The 23246-nt window shown below is 37.2% G+C and overlaps 1 protein-coding gene across 2 annotated transcripts; it reads right to left on the reverse strand.

The window, feature by feature from the left end:
• Nucleotides 1-622: 622 nt before the first annotated feature.
• On the reverse strand, nucleotides 623-22922 carry LOC121326517 (alpha-N-acetylgalactosaminide alpha-2,6-sialyltransferase 5-like). 2 transcript variants are annotated; one of them, XM_041269840.1, is made up of 5 exons: nucleotides 22735-22922; nucleotides 20839-21027; nucleotides 8160-8569; nucleotides 3852-3959; nucleotides 623-3424 (listed from the first exon to the last, which is right to left on the reverse strand). In XM_041269840.1, exons 1-5 carry the CDS (start codon nucleotides 22747-22749, stop codon nucleotides 3187-3189), a joined length of 960 nt encoding a protein of 319 aa, XP_041125774.1. In that variant the 5' UTR covers nucleotides 22750-22922; the 3' UTR covers nucleotides 623-3186. The 2 variants fall into 2 exon arrangements, with proteins under 2 accessions (XP_041125774.1, XP_041125773.1); XM_041269839.1 differs by having other exon boundaries at nucleotides 20839-21030.
• Between the last annotated feature and the right edge of the window lie 324 nt (nucleotides 22923-23246).

The raw sequence follows: 23246 nt of genomic DNA on the forward strand, positions 1-23246 counted from the left end.
CATTGTTTTTTGTTATTGTGTTTTTCCTTTGTGTTTAGTGAAGGAAAATGCAGCTTAGATAGGCTTTGATAAGTGTAACCGCGGCCATGGAGAACCTAACCCCCTATTTCTAAGCTCTAGTATTTACAACTGTGGTTTTGCCACCCCATCGGTTGGCAAGGGATTACTGTATATACTCTCCCCTGCCTCCAGAGCCCGCTCCTTCTCCACCCTCCGCAGTGGTGAAACGACCACCCTAACGGATGTCAGGACTGCCCAGTCCCTGACCGCCTTCCGTCGCCTCCTCAAGACACACCTCTTCAGATAACACCTGGAAAACTCAACTCTTCCCTTCTGGACAATACAGCACTCTGCCTTTAATACACTTTAACGCGCACTTATCTGCTCCCTATTTTACTGTATTTAATCCTGCGCTGAACCCAATCTGTAGTATTTTGTATTTCACTTGCACTTGTATCTAACCCTGATGTAACTATAAACACTGTTATCTGCTCTTGAACTGCCCCGATAGCAAATCATACTGTGTTTTGTTTTGCATTTGATTGAAGCCCCTGTATTTCGTATCTTGCTCTTAATTGTAATGTAATTCTTGATATGTATTATTTGTATACAACTGAAGTCACCCTGGGTAAGGGCATCTACTAATAAATAAATAATAATAATTATATAGAGTTTAATTTTTAACAAAAGATAAATATATGGATTTCTGATCCTAAAGTTGCAGTATGATGAAATAACAAAACCTGCCTGATTGGGTAACCTTGTTTTTTTTTCCCACGGCAATTGGAATGTAGCCCACTCCTTGAATGATGAGTAGGAACTTTTATTAAAAAGTCCAGACAGGACCTACAGAAACTATGAGTAATAGAGGAATTCAATATAATTTTGCCTTAGGGTTTATTTTTAGACTCACCCATGAAAAGTTATCTCTAGGCTTGGACTTTAGGAAGCAAGATGTGTACTTGTGCATTTACTATTGTGTTCATATAAAACAAATAGATGAAAAATAGTCCTTACTTAAATATAGGACCATATTTAGCAATCAACACATGTAATTAGATCAAACATTATCTACTTTGACCCTAGATGAAAGCTGGCATTTAAGGAATAAAACATTCTTAACATCTTATGAACACACTAGTAATTGCATATCTTCCTAAAGCCCAACACAATATTGCATTTTGTTTTATTGCTTTTTAGCATTGACATGTGTTCGCATTTATTTTTCTAAGTGCTGCACCTTTTAGATCTCCATTCCAAATACATTTGGGCAGAACCTATTCAAACAAGTGATTTGTTTGGAGTACAGATCGTAACTACCATGACAGTAATGCCTTGAATAGGCTTTGTTTTTTATGCTTTTAGTAAAATTGTAATTCTCTTTTTTACAGCTGCTATCAGCATTTGTTTTATTATGACGGCATGGTTCAGATTATATATCTACCAACAGGAGTGTAATGTAACTGCTGTGAATGTTCCCTAATGGTGGATATGAATGGTGTTGCTCTCATTTATTAGGTAGAATTTGTTTAATAAAAGAGCAGACACGAAAGCCTGGCAGATCGTTTATCATTTGACTGGAGTCTCATTAATCTACAGTATTTACATGACATTTCATTTTTGTTGACTCGTTAATTATGTGTTTGGTTCTGAAAGCTCAGAGCATATGGAATTGCAGGGAACTCCTATATGTAAGTAATTGAAAACTTATTTCCTCCTTTGCATTGCACAGCATGTGTTTTGACAGTGGTTTGCTGCCCCATTAATCACACTGCTTGAAGTGCCAAATTGATGTGTCTTTATGAATATCTATAAAGTATATATTGCACCCTCCGTGCCAGAAATGCAAGATGAAAATGCCATTTTACGTTCGTTTGTTGCACGTAAGGAATCTATGGGGGATGCCCTTTTTCTAGAATTGGCTACGTTTCATGTTCTTTGAACATTTCCAGGGTCATCATGATGACCTATGAAGTGACAGCACATGCTATGTCCAAATTCACCACTTACCAGTATGCGATTTCTCTGCTGGTTGAACTTATTGTTTGCTTCCATGTTGTATATTCATAAGATCCATGAATTTGCTTGTATGCCATGCTCAGGTTGCTTAACTGAGGTAATTAAGTTTGTGGGCATCATTTCACCTCATTATACATTTTACATATGTATTTGGCAGCTGGATAAAAGCATTTTGCTATCTAGCCATGCCTGGTGCCTCTCACCTCTTATTAGTATGGCATAATCCCTCCCCATACAAATGGTATGTATCCTAACTACACCATTCAACAACCCAGGGGAGAGATTTTTATTCAGTTTGAATCCTCGTGACCATGAAAAAGATAACTTGTTAAATTACATTGCCATCTCTGCAAGCAGCAAATTGGTAAATGATCAGAATGCTAAACTGGGCTGGTGTGAGGCTCACCTCTGTGCCTTTCTTCTGTCCCTTATGAGCAACAAACCTAAACAAAAATGTTAAACCCAATTTTCAGAAAAGGGCTCCATGGTTCATATTCATATGTTATGTGCAGAATTTGAATCTCACTTTCCCTTTTTTTTAGTGTGTACTTAAAATTTGGACAATTATTAGCATACATAATTGAGCTATTTTTTTGTGTGGTGGAAACTATTTTCGGCAGTTGCAGGCACTGACTTGAGACCCGACTCTCACCAGAAAAGAGGATGATAGACCCTCCTTGCGATTTTTTTAAATTATTTTAACCCTGGGGATATATATCACTTCGCAAAGGCAGTTACACAATAAGCAAAACAAGTATCCTCACAGCTGTAATACATCAAATGGCTATATTGGTGCAGACAGCCTAAAAGGGTAATAAATTGAGCACCATTAATCACCTGCAAACTAATTACATCTATTTTGCTTCTTGGTTGAAAAAAACAACAACGTTACATGGTCTAAAAGATTCCAATTGAAAGATGTGAAATTATACAAAAACAAACTGGTTCCAAAGGCCAAATAGATGTGGAATTGAGTTCATCTGTATATTTCAGTCCCATGAATTTCCATAAAAATTTTTTTTTTTTCAAATGTCATCTGATTAGAGAATGAGCTTGACAGATTAGTAAAAACACAGATGGGGCATTGTGTGAGAGCTCCCATTCACACAATCCAGTGGCATTTCTGTTGTTAGAGGGATACAAAGCGATAACGCAGCCGAGTGTCCTTCATGAAGTTGGCACAATTACTGTCTGAATTACCGTCTGGTTGTCAGATTTCGGGCTCCAGTTTGGCTGGTAAAAGTGAATATTGAAAGTCTGTGCCCATTTGGCAAAAACTCGCTTCTCTGTGATGAAACGGTGATGGCTGCCCTTGCGCCCCCGTTCGTGTGAGAGGTACATTGTGCATTCATCGGGTCCTGAAGGCTCGTAGTAATGATAAGGTACTGAAAGAGGAGGAGGCTGCCTGGGGTGGAATACAAGTACATTAAAGATTACAAAAACAGTTTGTCAATGTCTAACTTGTTAATTTGTACAAAACAGATTTTTCCAAACCCTACTTGCCACACAAACAGGTGCTGGGACTTTGGTGCAAACTTGGTAAGTCTCTGTACAATGAAGAAACACCTGAACAAGACCTGTGACTCATCATAACTTCTGTTTTATGTATGTCTCTAGACCACATTGGAATTCTATTTATCTATGTATAGGTTTTTCTTTTTCTTTATTTTTTTTATTCTGTATATGTTGTGGTAGTGATTTTGAGATTCTGGATACCTGCCAGAATCAAGAAAGACTAATATAAATCTGGCAGGTTTATAAAAAAAACAAACAAAAAAAAACAGTCATGTTTTGTCACAAGTTGTATCCCATATATAAATATGAGCTCCTACCTGCAGAAGTCAGGTGAAACCATACCATAGACATTTATTCTGTCGCACAGCTCCAGGGCTATTGTCATGGTGAACCAGCCTGTGCTGAGCCAAGAGTTTGAAATCCTCCTGAAAGAAAAGGGGTCAGCTGATTAACAAAATGTTTCATGAACACATGCTGGTAAACCAAAATGTAAAACCAATGGCTCAAACACATGACCAAACACCAGGGAAATCCTTCATATCAATTACAGTTTACTTACAGCAGTGTATACAAATGTAAAATATTTGAATGAAAAACATAAATGGCTTAAGATTTTTAGTTTTACAACAGATCAAATTGTATAATGTAACACAAAAACAACTGGATAAACAGGTTTAACACAATGATACCAAGTGGTGTAAATAGAAAGTAATGCAATATTAGAATAACAGACAGATAAAAAAAGATACTGTTATACAACGAGACTTTACAAATAACCCGTTTGTAATTTTACAAAGCTTCTGCCACCACAATGACAAAATATCAGACTATTTTAGGTGCTGACTGCATCTAAAAGTGATATATAAAATGCATGTTTGCCCTTTTAGGTTTCTTCATTATAGACAGGACTCTGAGTTACTTGATCATGGCCCATATCTGAGATTTAATTTTAGATTTAGATTTTTTACATTAAAATAAATATCTCAGGCAAAATGAGGCAGTGGAATGGAACTTGACTTCTATCCTAATGTTGTGTCCACGTTTGCGGTTTGTTCATGTCCAGGTAATACCTACCGCATAATTAAATATTTAATATCATTTTACAATAATGAAGCAAAACTGAAATCATGTGGCTTGAAAAAGTGTTAACCAATCACTTATTACTTTTTAATTTAATACAAGGTAACAAAGGGACTCATGCATCATTTAAGTAGAATCGTACAAAAAAAAAGACTTCACAGGATGAACTGACACTACATTGATTACACTTCTCTGATTGGCTGTAAATTGCAGTCGAGGACATCTCTGCTTCACTGCAATCACATTTATAATCTCCAAGTTAATATTCTTTCTGAAGTTATTCTGTTTCTATTGCTATTATCTAATTACTGCGATATTTGCTTCTAAGTCACATTTTCCTAGTCCCAACTAAATTATCCTTAATTATTCATTCACAGCAATTTGTACAGCTGCAGTTTGTACAATCATTAAGTCTGTTTTATTTGCTGTCTTTTTACAACACACATTCAACAGATGGTTGATTTTTAACTCTTTAGGTGAGGGGAATTCTTAGTTGAAAATTACAGGAGTTGTGTTCTGGTCAAGTATAAATTGCAAGTTGCAATACTGACACAAAAAAAAAAACCTAAAGAAGAAAGAATACTGCCTCCAAATCACAAATAGCTTTACCAAGGTCTAATAATACATTCTGACTGTGTTTATAATAAGCAGTCTAAAAATATCCAGTAGAAATAACGCTCTTTCAAAGACAACTGTCTGCAATACCAACTCGGTGGCCACATCGGGATGCAGAGAGGATTGTCTTATAGTGTAACTGTGTCTAACAACAAGAAAAAAGAGCTTGTTAGGTCACAGGTTTATAGAAGTTGCATAAAACACAGCACAGCTAACCAATGTATGAGGTCAGGCTTTAATTGCCAGGATGTACAAGAATAAATTGACAGTTTGGGGATCGCAGGGTTAGAGCTGCTCTGGTACAAATCTAATGAGTCCATGATCAAATTCTTAAGAGCACAAGCTTCTAGGAGCCCAATGCAGCACCACAGAGTGACATCTATACTTCAGAAAAGGAGCAAAGTCATTAATAATAATAATCTTTATACAGCACCTTTCATAGTGGACCACCATCACCAAGCACTTTACAAGATACAAGACTAGGGTGTGTGAACTATGCATCAGCTGCAGAGTCATTTACAACAACATCTCATCCGAAAGACAGAGCACAAGGAGGTTATGCGACTTGCTCAGGGTGACACAATGAGTCAGTGGCTGAGCTGGGATTTGAACTGAGGACTTGCTGGTTGCAAGCCTGTTTCTGTAACCACTAGACCACTGCTGGCAACCAACTGCTGTATATATTATATATATGTATATATATATATATATATATATATATATATATATATATATATATATATATATATATATATATATATATATATATATATATATATATATATATATATATATATATATATAGATATATATATAATATATCTATATATATATATATATATCATAATTAATATTATATATATATATATATATATATATATATATAGTATATTATTATTCCTCAGGAAAAGACAACATTTGAACCCCATCATTTAGTCATTCAGGTTTGTACTGCTTTGATTTTTTTTTTAGTTTTTTTTGTCAGTGAGATTCTTTTGATCAGCCCGAACAGATCCAGAGTGCCACTTAAAGACCCATCAGCTCGAAAAGCCTGGACAATTACACCAGCGACTGCTCATCAGTCTCTCGCATTGGGTTTCTGCTGCAAGAGAGGGCTGAAATAGGTTATCTCCATTATAAGCCCTGTGTGCTCATTCAACCTGTATTGAGAAGACTTCATTAGCCATTTCCACTCCAAGAAAAATCAGCCCACTAGTTACAGAGCTGTATTTTGGACTGCGCTATTATAAGCCTCACTGATTGTCTGCTCTAAGCCACTTCCAATGTTCACTGGTTGTTTTCCGATAGATAAAATGGTTGGATTCTCATTGTTAATGGCAGATTAGTTTTCATCAAACCATAAAATCCATTCCACTATGGAACATAACCACATTTTAAAATGTCATCATACACAAAAATAAATTGCAAACGTTCCCTTAGTATTGTCTTCTAGAGAGACCGCAGGGCTGGATTTCTACTTTTCCTAAATTTGTGTGTAACATGCCCCTTCATACAAGCTGAATATTCCAGTTCAAGGGGCACACAATATAAAAATAAATGTAATTTTAAAAGGAAAATAACATAACGGGTGTAATTACACAAAGTGTGATTTATAGCATCCTTTTTTGACCTTATCAAACTATCATTACAGCACACTGTTAAAAAGGGCTCCACAATCATAGTGCAAGCCAAAGGTAAACATGTTTAATCATTACCATTTTTTAAATTCTGTATATCAATTTCCACAAACCTAGCTAATGCAAGTATTGCAGTGCCTCTATCCGCTACCACAGGGTAATACAATAATTAAATCAGAAGGGTTAAATACAGAGACGCTAACTGCCAGAGGGATGTTTGTGGTTTACACATATTTTATAGGAATAATGTATAATTGTCCAGACAAAGCAAACATTACAGAACATTCAGAAGCAAAGCAGAACTGGCCCAATTTCCAATGGTCACATTATCCTCTCATTCTTTGATAATGTCACCTGTAACAACCAATCCCCATCTGCCACCAACGTATCATTTAATTGGCTTGGAGTTTTGAACACAACACAGCTGTGAGCTTAGAAAGGATTCTGACACATAATTATACTAACATTCTCTGCACTGTACAGTAGGGACTTGATAATAACCACACTTCATACTGTATGGGATGCTTGTTCTACAGAATAGATTCAAGGTTTGCAGAGTCTACATTATTTGCCTCATTGTTTTTTTTTGGTTTTTTTTGTAGGAACCATAATGCTTTCTCGGTTCATCGTACCTAAATAAAAATTGAGCCTATTTAGACTGGAGCAGGTCCACTGAAGACACAAGCTGATCTGATTCTCCCATTGAAACATGTTACAGTAACTCAGCCTGGGTTGCACTTGACTTGAAGTTTGTGGCATAATTCTTTCAGACAATTTATAGAACATAAATGTGCTTTGGAAGTCAAGTCTGTGTCAAGGTTGGTGACTTGAGCTTGAACACTTATTAGCCAGCACGTACCTAGACTCTGGCTGGATATGAATCATTAGAAGTTGGTCTTCAAAGATCTCTATCAAGAGCTTCACTGGCTAATAAGAAGGTATTATACAGATCAGTTAAACCCACTTCCCTCTGTCTCTGACGACTATCATGATTAACAATGAAAAAAAAAGATCCCTTAACACCTGGACTTCCTAATACCTCTAGTGTGAACCTGCTGGCCTCTGCATCCCTAAATCCATAGGGTACAAAACCTGATGTGAAGGTTGACTGTACTGTAGTGAAGATAAACTGCTAGGTAAAAGGATAAGTTCCTTGTAAAGGTAACTAAGAAATTAATTAACAATTCTGCCTGGCATAAAGTTTAATATGTGTGTTAAGAAAAAAAAATAGATAAAACAATAAGACAAATGTAGCTTGATAATTAGACAAAAACTACAACAATAAATGCATACCTGTCCTTGCCAGTTTCTTTTTTGAAGAGTTCGTCTAACTGCTGCATCTTCTGTCGTGATATGATGGCCACTTTCAGCTTGGGCAGCATCTGCTTTATCACCTGCAGGTTGTTGTAGACCAGACCCTTCCCGTCCCGCCTCATATAGTTACTGGGTCCCCAGAAAATGAACAGCGAGTCCTGACTCATGTTTAAAAGCTCGTTGTGGTTCTGTGCTATCCGCTGCATGCTGGAATGTGCAATGACTCGCAGGCTGGTCTTCTGACCCACGTCTTTCCTGTAGTTGCTTGTCGGCGCGTCATTCATTCGGAGGACACATTCGGTCTGGTCTATCTCGGCTCCACGGTTGCTCCCAATAAGATGTCCAGAGCTTGTTACCAGTGCACAGCTACTACAATGCATTTTCAGAGGCTGGAACAAAGAAAAGAAAATGCACTTCATTACATAGTGCTATTTTTCTGTTGCAAATTGCTAAAAGAGGTCTTTATATCCAAGTTCCCTATAGAATCTCAATCTTGATAATGTGCCGTACAGTATAGTGCAGTGTTTTTACACTCCAAATGGTTGCACACACAGTACTATGGAATAGAAATGTAATCCAGCCCCCAACATGACAACCCAGTTGTTCTCCCTGGACCTTCAGTTACCCACAAGTTTAGTTACACATTTTTTTAGCACTCTCTGCTAAAGTGCTTTCTGGTATTTTATTGATTCAGAGATGGGGGGTTGTATTTTGGTTGTCTTAGAATCTGTGTAATATATTTTTTTTTTCACATAGTTTCACATCCAGTAGTTGTCAGGACCTTTTGCCCAGGAACAAGTTTGGTATTCTATAATAAAGGCAGCTGTCTTCATGGAGGGCAACATAATTACTTACTGGTAAATCAGTGAACTCTGAGAATTGATGTTTCATAGAGCAAGACTTATGAGGATAAGATTCAATCAAAAACAAAAGAGCATTTTTATATGAACCGCCTCATTTTCCTGGCACTATTTTATCCTGGATAGTCTTTAGAATGTCAAATTGAATGTCACCGCAGTGCAGGTGAAGATGATAAGGGCTGTATGTGTACCTTAATTGGGAAAACGCCTGCTTACTTGCATAGTTTACTGGGGCTTTCATCCTCATTGTATAACTTAAGAGTTAAGTTAGTTAAACTGGTTGTTCCCAAGCGGGGTAGCAACAGTTTTTGTTCGTCACTCATTTCAGTTTGCAGCAGCCATGACTGCAATGATTTTCAACAAGTTGCTTTTAGCTGTTGGGTCGACGATTGATTGATTGGTTGCTCTTAGCGAAATTCAGCATAATAGAAGAAAGACTGTGTTCCTGTACTATAGCTCAAACCACCTCTGGGTAACACTTCATATTTTAATACAGAACTTGGAAGTGTTTAGGGTTTGCGTCCAACAGTAGTCTATACACATACTATACACTGTATTCTTTTTATCTAACAATCTAAAAGATTTAGAATTGAGCCTTCTAACGTAACTTGTAAGAAACAACTTGGTCCACAATGAATCATCAGTTATAAAAAAATAACCTTAAGATAACGGAAAGTATCGGAAATTTCAGAGCATATACAAGCATGAGAGGACTTGCATGTAGCCCTACAGATCTAAGCATCATCACACTACCCAGTCAAACTGAGATTCCTCAGTAAAATGGGATGGTCTGAGATGTGTTTCAGTGTGATACAAAGTCTCTCTGGAGAATTCCTGTGACTGCGTGAGGCTTAAGAGCTTTTTTCGTTGTTGTTCAAATTTCAAATAGACTAGGAGTGAAGGAAAACCTTCAACTGCAGTCAATTTAAGCTTTAATCTCCATGCAAGCAGACTGAAATGCTGTAACAAAAAATGGTGCACAGTCAAGCTGTTTCAAATGAATAATATACCCAGTTGAGTTATAAAACTGTATTCCTGTTCGGTGTAATGAGTGCGCGTCTGTTTTGAGACCTAATAATATAGTTAAAGATGCTTGATGTGTTTTACACAGTTACTGTTCCTACTGCAGTATTTACATGTCTATTTCGTATTAGCACTCATGGACGGCTATGATAAACTATCCCAGCCAAAAGGCTGCAAGGGGAACTAGCTTCCCTGACAACATGGTTGATGGAACTGCATGGGGAGCAAATGAGGTTAAAGGCAATGGAGACAAAGGTACCCGAACCTCATGTGAGGTTTAATTTCAATAACTCAAGATAAATGCATTAACCCTATTCCTTAGCATGTTTGCTAATGGATCGCTGAGCTACAGCTGTTTTTGTCCTCCTGCCTTCCCACTGCTTAACAAAGATTGCATGCCCCTATTTGTTGAAGTCTGAGATCACAGCAACGGCAAGAGGGGAAAAAAAAATCTTCATTGCTCTCTTTCAGAGCTGTAAGAAAATCTCCAAGTCATAAATATTGCAAACAGCGACTCAGAAGCCTCCTCTCATTGACTTTTTAATGCGTTTCAACCCTTAACCCTCCCAGTAGAGTGAGGAGTTTTATGCACTGTGCCTAACGCTTAAGGTCCTTGAGGAATGAAGCTCATGAGTCAATTCAGCTCTGAATTTGGAATATTAAAAAACGGACCCTGGGTGTAGAGGTGTGCTGATCAAACCAACACATCTGCTACTATTCTGTAGGATTTGAGCCCTGCTTCTAAATGTAAATATTAATACAAAAGCATTGGTCAACAGTGAAAAAAAATCTACAAAGCATAACAATATCTATCTGCATTGTTTAGTAAAATGGTGTACCCGTTGTTCATTAGTGTATTTCATTTACACTCTGTAGCGTACGTATTTAATTTGCTTTAACCTTGGCCACAGGTGCTTTACACGGTACAGTCAAAAGAACAACTTAAAACACTGGCAGACCTTTAAATAATTTGTCAGAGTCTTTAATAACTCACAAGTTAAAGCTTTGTGAATGAGAAAAAATGCTGGGAAAAAAAGAATACCTTCTTCTGCTTACAGTGAAAGAGAAGCCAGACTGTGAAAAGATAACCAGCTTGCAGCTGAAGCAACATGAAAGGCATTTCAATATTTGGTTCTTTTTGAAAGTCAGAAACTTCTCCCTTGATGCTGCTTCCATGAGATGAGTCAGTGAATGTGTCACTCACATTTTACATCTCAAAGTGACTCAGAATCCCTACATTAAAATTGGCTATGGGTTGTGTTTAGCAAAACTGCTCAGCACGAGAAGAATTATAGGTTCCGACATGAAGAGACAATGGTTCGAAGCTGCCACCTGGGGGTCTATAACTGAACCCCTCTAAGTTGACGATCAGTGAAATCCCTTCATTTTAAAATCAGTGCTGAGTAAAGGAATTGTTTTCCGTACCAGAGAGGGTGTTTTCTTTAGCTTTCCAGAGGGATTTTTGTTTGACTCAGTGTAAAACATAAAAATTCAGTAAAACATAAACATTTTCAACAGCTTTTTCATGCGTGTAACAACCATACCTTTCTGATGCAGCTTCATTGTTTGCTCCCAGATACTGACCTCTGTTGCTTTTTCTTTCCTATATACAGTTTAGAATGATATAAAACAACTCCTTTGAAAGATGTTTCATCACAGGTAAAAAAAGGCAATTAAAATGACAGTAAAATTGGAGAACAGTAAAAAGGGAGAACAATCACAATCCTCATGAGTGTTCCTGTTAGTTTCAAACCATTACATGTCTTATGCACAAACATGCTTTTATCTTTCCACTTGATTGAAAACATAATGTATTAATGCATTAGAACCTTATTCACCATCAAGGATACTAGAGTGAAGAACAACCACTTTACGGGAACCACTGGAATAGGGCTCTCTACGATTGCATGGCATGCCATTAACTCAGTGACTTGTGCTGTGTCCTCAGCTGTATCCTCCTGGCATTCTCTAGATTGCACTCCACTAACTTTTGTTGCTTTGAGTACCCTGGTTCTTCAGGGGCCCTAACCTTTTAGCCCTTATGACACAGAGGCCTCTTCATTACTCTGCAAAGTTCTTCCAATCGCTTTATAGAATTATACTCTTCCTACTAATAGAATTCTATTCATTGATATTCTAAGAGGTTCTAAAAAAAAAAAAAAAACAATGGCTGTACACAAGAGATTTTCATTGTCCATGTTTGGACGTTGTAGTATTAATATCAGTTATCAGTGTTTCTGAGCTCTCTAATTTCTCAGGGAAGTGCTTGCAGGTTTTATAAATGTATAGCAGACCTTTATAGAAATCACCTGCCATTATAAATATGCAGCATTATTTAGAAAATCCCCCAACTGAAATCCAGTATCTTAAAGTGATCAGGGGGTTAATCGTCTACATAGCCTGTAGCCTTTGATTGTGATTTCCTCTTTACTCCTGAGAAGAACCCTGTAGACATTGTGATTTCTTACACTGCATGACAATTGGGAAGTTTACCCACTTTCTGCCCATACCCACTTTCTACCCATGCATACTGTATACTGAAATGCAAAAGTTCACTCTGTGGCTGTGAGCGTTAGGCAGGAGAGCTGTGGTTAGCTTGTGAAGCTGCAGTCCTGTCGAGCTGCTAGCACTTAAAAGATCACTCCAGTAACCCCATACCCCAAACACGGAGGGAATGTCTAGACAGTTTATTTTGTAAAAAGCTGCAGGCTTGCTCTTGGAACAGCAGAAATAATAATAAAAAAATATCTATAGCGCTGGCAGAACTTACTGAAGCTCCTATTAGTCATATTAAATGACTGCAAACTATTATATGCTGCATTACTTAACAATGCCCATGCCTGAATGGCATATTTCTTTAAAAAGGATTTCAGGCACCACTGTGTATGAAGAAAAGGCTTTTGAATTGCATTTCGGTGTATTCTCTGTTACACCTATTTCTGCTCTCTCTTTATACAGACAGATGTTTTGGTCATATCAGTCTTGTTAAAAGAGAGTATTATCTGAGGAAGAAACAGACCTTAGCAACGAGTGAAAAAAAAAAAAAAACAGGCATTTTGAAGCTACAGTAGCATCTCTTGTCTACAGACAACAGTCAGATTGATTCTGGCAGCCAGCCAGCTCCTTGATAGTCTGTCCATTCAGCTGACAGCTCCCACTGTAAGTCCTGGGATTTATAATCATAACTTGGGATTTTAGAGCAAAGCCCAATTGGTCTGCCTTTGCATTGACTGTATGAACTCCAGAAAACCCATTTAGGGTGCCAAGATTCACAACATGCAGACAAGCTGCAATTGATCTTCTTTTTAAAGCCTTGGTAACTTGGTAGAATATTTAATTTACCAATTCCCATAAATGCATTAAAATGGTCTCAACATCAATATACAGATCATCTCTTTATTAAAGTGGAAGTTGCCAGTGATTTGTAATTCAGTGGAAGATAACTGTGGCACCTCACCCCATTAATCTCTTGATCCACCTGCGCCAGCGAGATGAAAGAGCCATGTGATCACTTGTGGAAGGTGGCCTCTTTGGTATGTACTGTATGGGAATCTTATTTCTATATTCCAGTGAATCCAGAAAACAAGGCACTTTTCCATATTTTCTTACTGAAAACTGAATGCCACCCTGTATCTTGCAAGGATGATTGATATCAAAAGTAATCAGAGGAGAAAGAAAGACTTGAGGGATTGCATAGAAGGTAGGAAGGGATGTTAACACAACCGGGAGATGAGGAACAGCAGATATATAGGTCAGTGCTATGAGCTGTGTGTTGGGGGCTTATTCCTTTAAGGTTATATATATATATATATATATATATATATATATATATATATATATATATATATATATATATATATATATATATATATATTCCTATAATAAAGAGTAAACAGCAGTATAATAATATAATCAGCTGAGTGATGTTTTGTGTCATACCCCATTAGCTAAAGGCAAGGTTCTAGCTCAAGTTCTAGCTCATACACTCTCTTAAAAAAAAAAAAAAAAAAAAAAAAACAGGCATAGTAGTACTGAACTGTGTTTGCAGTGACAAATGTCAGTCAGGATATTGCAGAAGCATTACAGTTTATTTTTGGCTTTGGTTTCTGTTGACAGATATGAAGTCAACTTTCCCAGACTATATAAACATTATTATAGTAGTTCCTCAAATAATTCACAAGTTAATGATATGGCCTCAGGTTGAAACTATTAAAAATACCCCCTTTGCTTAGCTGTGACACTAAACCTGCAGATGTATCCAGGATACAACCACCAGTGTAAAACAATAAAAAATAATAATAATAATAATAATAATAATAATAATAATAATAATAATAATAATAATAATAATAAGCTCTGATAATTACAGCTAATAACCAATCTTTAAGGCCTGGAGATGGAGGTCCATTACCAGCTGGGGGTAGTAAAATTTTTCTTCCAAAATACCATATAAAAAACATGATTAAATATGACTTTCACACAAGCGTTTTCAATCCGAGAGATTGTCTCTGCAATATCCTGCCCTTGTTTGAGTTCTACTTCAACACATGATTGTCTCAGATTGCTTCACATTCCAAACCACATGCAGTGTAGCCGTGGGTGAGCAGCTCAATGATTCCGAGCAAGATTCCAGCTTTTTTGCATTACCTGGGTACCAAATAGCCCTACTTCATTATGCAGTGATTTTCTTTTCTGCCCAAACGCACAGGAAAATTCAACAATGCATTTTAAATTCACTTGCACCTCAGTCAGAAAACTCATCTCAGTTGCTGTGACCTGATAACCAGCTCATCCCTCACTTAATGTGTGAGGGATAGGCTAAACTCTTATCCATTTGTAACTACACATGGCTACATTGTATTACCCCTAATTTGGCACAGTTGGCAGTCCACAGAGACAGGCACGGGCATAGTATCAAATAGGTGCACAGAATGAATAATTATTCTCTCACGCACAGTTGAAGGTCTGATGCACCAACAAAACAATTTCAGGTCTGCCTGAATTGAGCATTCCTATTATGCTCAACCTTTATATTTTGAATGTTACTGGTATAAAAACATACTGTACCATAGGTAGAACAAGCTAGCCAATCTTAATTTCCTACCTGAATGTGTGCATTAAAAGGCTTCTCATACGTATCTATTGACATTAAGGCACTCAGACAACAGTCTTGAAGATTTGGAAACCGCTCTGTTGAGAAAATGGTAAAACACATCCTCCAGTTGAGTCGTTTAGAGGAAGACTATACTTAGTGCCCCATATTTTAAATAATTTCACTGTGCTCTAGCTATACTTAATCTGAATAAAGATCCACTGAATGGGTGTCAATGACATATTATTATTATTTGTTGCTTTACTTCTGACGATTAACTAGTAACAGTTCATTTAGACAGCTACACATATGGTCAATACTTACCGTACGGGCGCCACAGTGTACATGCAACATAGCAGCTATGATTAATCTGCTGGGAAGTAATAGTAACATGCAGAGTTTGCTAGATTACACCAGAAACGCAAATAATGGCTTAATCATTCTTTATGGCAGCTTTGAAAGATAAACTCATCAATCAGACTTAAATGGATGAGTATGGCTGGATAGCCTGGATACACGATTCACTCAGGAAACGCAATGCATTGTGTGAAACAAACAAACAAAAACTCCTGGAGGCTTGTGTATCTGTGTAGTCTCAATAAGTATGTTTTTCTCACCTCTCCACAAATGATCAGCCTTAGGAGAGCGATCTTGTTCATTTAAATCGAAACACAAGTGCTTAATGGTAATGAATACTGTGTGGGCCGCAGCAGACCTGAAGCTGACCTCGCTTGGCAGCTGATTTCGTTTTATGAAACTTCAAATGAGACCTTGGTGAAAAATTGTGTTCCAGTAGTTTTTACATGCTGGAATTTTATTTCTACCTTGTCAAACATGTCACTGTTTTATATTTTCTGGATAAGAAACCTCCACTCTGAAAATACACACAGATAGACAGATAGATAGATAGATAGATAGATAGATAGATAGATAGATAGATAGATAGATAGATAGATAGATAGACAGACAGACAGATAGATAGATAGATAGATAGATAGATAGATAGATAGATAGATAGATAGATAGATAGATAGATAGATAGATAGATAGATAGATAGATAGAAGCAAACATACAAAGTTCCTCCTTTTGAGGTTAAATAACTAAAACACAACTCACTCATAAGATTAGCATTGCAACATAATGTACCCACAGATTATTTTGGTAACACTAAACAGTAGAGGATAAACAGGCAAATAAATTACTAAAATATCATGAAATGAAAATAAAAATATTCATAATTCCTCCCCAATACACTGTTTATCTAGTGAGTCTAATTGAATTGCATACATTTCAAATCTTAGTAATATCGTTAATAGAATTGCTTCCTTCCAAACAGGTGACTGATATCAACTCCCTCCCCTTCCTCGCCTCCCTCCCTCCCTCCCCTTCCCTTCCTCGCCTTCCTCCCCTTCCTCTCCTGCACCAACCCTCCACCCTGTTGCTGTTTAATTTAGATCTGACCTTCCAATGACCAGAGCAAAACAAACTCACAATCAGCAATAAAGGCCTGTTTCTCAAACAATGCATTCAACGATATTGAAATTGAACCCTACGAAGCACTTCTACACCTGACTCAATGACAGTAAGAAACTGGCACAGTGCATTGTTAACAGGGCCACACTTCGTAGGGTGCACACCTGAAGCAGGTTCTAGCCAGAAAGATTCCGCTGTCTCTGGGGTTCTGCTAGTTCAACAGGTGCCCTGTGGATATCTTCTGGGCCTCTCCTGGTTGGAGATAACATTCATATCTGGTTCAGACTGGATTTCCACTGGCATTATACAAAACAGATACACATATCATAGCTGGGTCTGCTAAATACTAGCATTTTCTTTGATTTAGCCTTGAAGCAAACTTGATGAATAAATACCTGGATCTCTCCATGTACTGCACTAGGTATTCAACAAGCACTAACTAAGCTCCAGCATTTGAAATAGACTGTGAAGAGGCAGGTATCTCTCCAGGCATTGGGGGAAACAGACAAGCTTTCCCATATGAAGCAATTATATTAAAATTGGGGATCTGCACAAACTGAACCTGTATTGAAAAAGCCCACAGACTCACTGTGGAAGAAAACAGGTCAAGGTCAACTAAGGAACGAGATCAGGGTGAAGTGACCAGCTGTATCGCTCTCTGCAGAGCTTCAATAGCTTCAATAGCTCTCACTTGTTGTCAGACAGATTTCAGAGTGCTACCCAAATGGATTCTATCTTCTATCTGCTTCCTGAACCAGCTCTTCTTACAAAACTATTTGAGAAAAGCCACTGCGCCCATTTTAGGAGAGGGAGCTCACTACTTCCAAATCTCTCACACAAGAGAAATCGCAGTCAGCTGTGCAATCAGCCTTAAGAGTTTCCTCTAGCGTGCCTGCTGCATTGTGATTATTTTACACACAGCACTGCTGTCTGGCACAGGAGATGTCAGAGCAAGGACCATCTAAAACCAGGATTGTTCTAGCTTACTTCAGACTCTTCTAGAACAACTTATTTATGTAGCAAAACTGACAGATAGACAGCGACAGACACTGTTTTTGCATTCAGTTCTGCACAAATTCTGTTCATGAGGAGACTGCAGAATACTTCCACTAGCAACCTACCTGAAGGAATTAATGGTAATCTCTGAGGAATGATGAAGTGTCACTTACGAATAATTTCTAAACCAATTTGCTGGCACGCCACTCTGGTTGCCCCCAGTGGCAACTCACATTTTTTTGTACAACCTGTATGCTGATTAAGAATACAGGGTTGATCTCTGGTTTAAAAAAGAATAGAACATATCACAAGTAATCCTGTCTCCAGATGTGCAGTAAAGAAGAGTGCAAGTTCTAGTCAACATTTGCAATTTTCCTTTAAGCTACTATTAAATCGTTTCTGTAAAGCCAGTCAGACTGAAAGCAGAAACATTTCATTAATCCAATAACCACTCTTTACCTCACCGAATTTTCTCAAGAGTTTGTGCTTGTCTGCCGTCCTTCAAGTTTTATCAGCGTATCAATCTTGGACAGTTGTAACCAATAATCTGGTTAACACTAGGACCTGACCAGGAGAAATCACAAAGGACCATGAAAAAAATAAATACAAATAAAACACATCTTGAGATACAGACTTTAAAAACCGAACAATTCACTGGGAAAATGTAAAAAGCTTGATCAATTATCTTTTCTTCAAGTACACACACACACGTGTACACACTTAACACTTCTGCCTCGGAATCTGTTGTGTATCGAATTCTGAAGGCATTAGAGAAAATTAATCATGGATAACTAGGAACCTCAGAAAAACATTGATGCAGGTTTTAAAAACAACTGTCACATTAAGTGTAATGATCATTTCTGCTAAATATGAAGCTCTTGTAGAAATGAGGAGTCCAGACTGCATTTGCATGGATACTGATGGCAAGGACCTTCCAGGCATCCTAATGTACACAAATGCGTGGTTCAGAATAACAATGAACAGACCTTTGAAACTCAGCCCCTCTCATCACTGCTAATTGTCATTTAAAACAGCATCATTACTACCATTGTTCTAGACACCTATAAAAAGATTTGTGTTAGAGGGCTATACAAATGGAGTATCTTTTATTTATTTATTTATTTATTTTACTATAGCAACCTTGTACTTGTAATGTACAGTAAACAAAAGCTATATGGTGACAAGTTGAATGGAACGATTTTATTGAGTGTATGTTTGTAATCACTCTGTAATTTGTTGAGACACGACTCTGTAAATGAGATTTTACAGTTAAAATTAAAACATAATTTCCATCCTATTATATGCGTTCTATATATTTTCTTGTTTCTGCTTAAGTAATGTTTTGCTCCTGCAAGGCTAATTGTAGAGAAGTGATGAGCGGGGTAAGCATATCAGTGTTGCACGGGCATCATTGCATAATGCTTGAACTATGGGCTTCAGTGCACAGTGCAACACTTATATGTTTCCCTGCCTCTCTTCCCCACAACCAGACTTTGAAGAAGCATTTTTGGCAACATTCATACAGAACACACAAAATCAGGCAAGAAATGAAATAGTTGAAAAATAAAACCGATATAAAGATGACATTATTTATTTAATTTGTTATGTTTGCTTGTTCGTTTGTTTTTGGTTTTTATTTTAATAAAAAAAATCTTGTACTGTGACTACTGACTACCAACATAGTAAGTAAAATTACTTCATTAGGTAGGGAATGAAAATCTAGCTGTTTAACTCAGTTCACACTTTCCCGGTCAATACACCTCACTACCTATATTCCGAGACTCGTTTATTGAGTGTATCGACACATGTGTTTCAGATATTCCCTGAAGCCATCCCCTATTGATCACTGTCCCTTTGACTCCTTACAGACTGATCAGTTATTTTCTTCTGGAATGTTTGCCTGTCCTTAAAGACCTGTGACACAGTGTTGCTTGATTTTCCCTGTTTCACTAGGCACCTGGTGTCCACCTGGTTCAAATGAGCTTTGATCTATTTTACATCCAACTAGACCAACCCCATGCAATGCACAGTCGACAGCTGGACACATCACATGGAGAATCTCTTTTGCACTCACTGCCTCACGATGTGCCAATGTAATTGCAGCAATCGGAAAATGATTGACAGAACAATTCAAAATGTATCCTTATATTTCGCCACCTTCTCTGGATTACATAACAGCAATTAAACCGTGCCCGAGCCTCTGCTGCTGTTTGTCCCAGTTTATTGCAAATTCACAGCAGTTCAATCTGTTTGTGTCTTTTTATACAACCGATCTAAGTAATCTTTACAGTGCCACTCTGCCTGTCACAAAACAATACATTGCGCTGCTCAGTACAACTGATTCCAGTGATTCCTCCTCCAGTTGTATTAGTATAACCCCAATACCGCTCACAGTTTGGGCTAAAAACACTGTAACTGGAGTATACCACCATTCATTTGTTTAAACTTGGACATAAGATTAAAAGGATTTCAGTATGAACGCCATTTTTTGTTGTTGTTGATGCCTGGAGTAAGTTAAATGTTTGAAAATGAAAAGGTTGGTTGAATTTCTGAGTGCTAAGGAACAAAGCCTGTGCAGCGTCTCATATCGAAGCACATTTCCCCACTTGCTGTAGTTGTGTACTGCAAATTTTTCAACCAAGAAGGTTATGAACCTAAGATCTTCAAGCCCTGCATCAGTACAGCAGCCACAGATCAAACCTCTCCTGCCTTACAAAATTGCTCACCTTCAGATAAGAGTAGTCAAGCGTCCTTTAAGAAAATGTAGTAAATGTGTACTATGAAAACTAGTCGCTTAAAGGGTTACATTTCTTGTAAGATAATGCCTTGAGGCCAGTTAGGTGTGCACCAGAATCCATACATTACTTATGGAACACTGAAGTGTAACAACTCAAATGCTACTTATTAACTGTTATATTCAGCACATTTCCATTAGTGCATGCTCTAAAGATTATAATAGAATGTGATTAACATTTAACTGCAAAAGGACAATGCCTTATTCATATTTATGAACCGATAATGACATTTTGTGGAAAATCAAAGAATAATTAATATTTTGTAGTACTTTAAACTCAACAAAAGATCCAGGTGCAATATTTAGAAGTAGGACCCTATTTGTTAATTTCCCAACAGAGGCAGCTTGTCTAAGCAGGATAAACAGGACATCGGTATTATCATGTACTGCCACACACTGCAATTTTTTAATGGGTTTACCTTGTGATCTATGATGCTGATGTATCCCTGTAAAGCTGGTGTTACGATTATCTTTTGTGGCTTAGCGGTAATATTCCTGGGCTTTGGTTCCTTTCTCTGTGGATGATGCGGGGCTTGGTGGGAGCTGCTGTTGTACACAAAAAACAAGCTGGTACACATGGTAATGACTAAAAACACTGCCACCCCATGCTGCTGGACAAGGAAAAAACAAACAAAAACACAGCGTCAATCATAATAATAATAACAGGAAGAAGAAAGCCCTACTGCGCTCATGTAGTGATATTGCATTTTAATTATCCATAAGTTTAATTACACTAATTACTAGACTACTAAACAATACATACTTTAATTATATTTTCTGAATAAGTGGAATTAACAAAAGCTTTTGTACATAATACTAGAGTGTAAGAAATAATAAACTACAAGTATACATTTGCTAATGTAACAAAATTCTGTTAAAGAACTGCAATTAACATTTTTGACTTAAAAGGCTAAATGTAGAGCACTGCAGTGTATGTGTGTGTAATTGATATGAAATTACCCATTTATTGAAGTTCACTTATTAAAGGGAAATGTAACCACATGAAAAGGACCGGATATCAGTTTTATCCCCAAAATGTAAATATTTGTTAGAGTAGGAAATTAAGTTTTATTAAGCATATTCAACATAAGCACAGAATATGAGCATAAAACAAAACAAACAATAGTGGATAGATTAAAATACCCCTTTTGCATTTCAATTGAATGTATATTAACATGCAAGTGATGTGAACCAGATAATTGGAGATCAATTAAATTTAGGCTGCACAAAATAAACTTACCATAATAACTGCATCTAGCTGACAGATGCACCCCCCCCCCCCACCCCCACCCCCCCCCCCCCCCCAAAAAAAATAAAACTATATATGTCAACCCATTTTTATTTTTTAATCTAACATGTCAGATGCATATATGCAATACTACTGTAAACCTTCCCATACAACCATCATGGCATTGTCCATAAGGAAATTCATGCATTTTGCAAAACAAAAATAAGTGTATTTACATTAAAACATTTAGTAATGCGATTAATAACAAATGTATAATATACAAAACACACGTTTAAAGTACAGACAATACAATGAGGTATCCAAAAATAGCTTGGGCTAACTAAACAGTGTACTGGGAACTCTACTCTGAATATAGCGTCATGCGTTACAATCGGGACTCTATAACAACTGTGCCACATTATTGAGGCTTTGGAACACATACTCTGCAATTAACACCATTAAGCATATTCTCTGCATGCAGAAGCACACAATGAGTGGAGGCTAGTAAATTACAGGTGGGGGACTGGTTGCTTCATATGCACTGAAACTCACCCTTGCCAATGCCACAGAACACTTATTTTTTTTTTATTATTAAACAACGTAATGGCGTAATACATACATAACAGCTTTAAAAGTACAAACAATTTTAGGAGTAACAGTTTATTTATTTATTATTATTATTATTATTATTATTATTATTATTATTATTATTATTATTGTTGTTGTTGTTGTTGTTTTTCTGAGCAAATCATAGCAGTTGGATATGCAGCTGTGGTTTTCCAAATACATTTTATTAAAATGTGTTTTCGTATTGTCAACTAGTTAACTACTTTTATATATACAGGTACGGTGTATGATAAGCGAAGCTTATTTTTATTATCAGATAAGCATTATCTTTTGTAGCTCGGGTTAATAAACAATATATCTACTTTAAAAAAGAACACATACAGCGACCGAATACAAAGAAATACATAAATAAGACGCAATGCAAGCTTGTGTCCTAATGCTACAGAATGTATTCAACAGTTAGGAAAGCTATAAATCAATGCGATATTTTAACATAAAAGAGTTGATAAAACTGTATTACCATTGGTGCCTTCATCTTGCGCCGTGCTCTCTTAAACCCTCTTGTTTGCACATCAGTGTCCACCTTTCATAGTACTAAATCTGAAAATCCCTCTCGCAAGCACATGGCTGGGACAGAGTTGATGCGCTAGTCACTGCATCGCTTCTATTGCAGAGATTACAGCGACGGCGAGGAATTAAGACTAAACCCACTCGCTTCTTCTGATGCACTAAATCAAGCAGAGCGGCAGACACATCTCCAGCCAGCCCGTGATTCCGCATGGTCTTACTGCTAGTCTTTTATCGTTATTGTGGGTACCAGTTTTCCCTAGCAAGAGCACAAGGCAACGCTTCTAATTAGGGTTACATCAGCGACAGAACTAAACGAGATTTGTGATAAGGTCACCACTGGCCAATAGCATTGTTATTATTATTTGCATCCAGGTTGTCACTTGCTGGCAAGAGAATCATGTGGCATGTTGTGCTTATGTACTCTAACATGAGTTCTAGAAACAAGAATATCCTTTTCTTAAT

This window comes from Polyodon spathula, chromosome 14 (genome assembly GCF_017654505.1).
Source record: "Polyodon spathula isolate WHYD16114869_AA chromosome 14, ASM1765450v1, whole genome shotgun sequence".
Classification (NCBI taxonomy): domain Eukaryota; kingdom Metazoa; phylum Chordata; class Actinopteri; order Acipenseriformes; family Polyodontidae; genus Polyodon; species Polyodon spathula.

Excerpts from the sequence above, each read along its gene's own strand:
- LOC121326517 (XM_041269839.1), bottom strand. Across the intron at positions 8,570-20,838 it reads TCAGCATCATAGATCACAAG|CCTCTGAAAATGCATTGTAG; the intron begins GTAAACCCATTA and ends TCTTTGTTCCAG. Across the intron at positions 3,425-3,851 it reads GTTTCACCTGACTTCTGCAG|GCAGCCTCCTCCTCTTTCAG; the intron begins GTAGGAGCTCAT and ends ATTCCACCCCAG.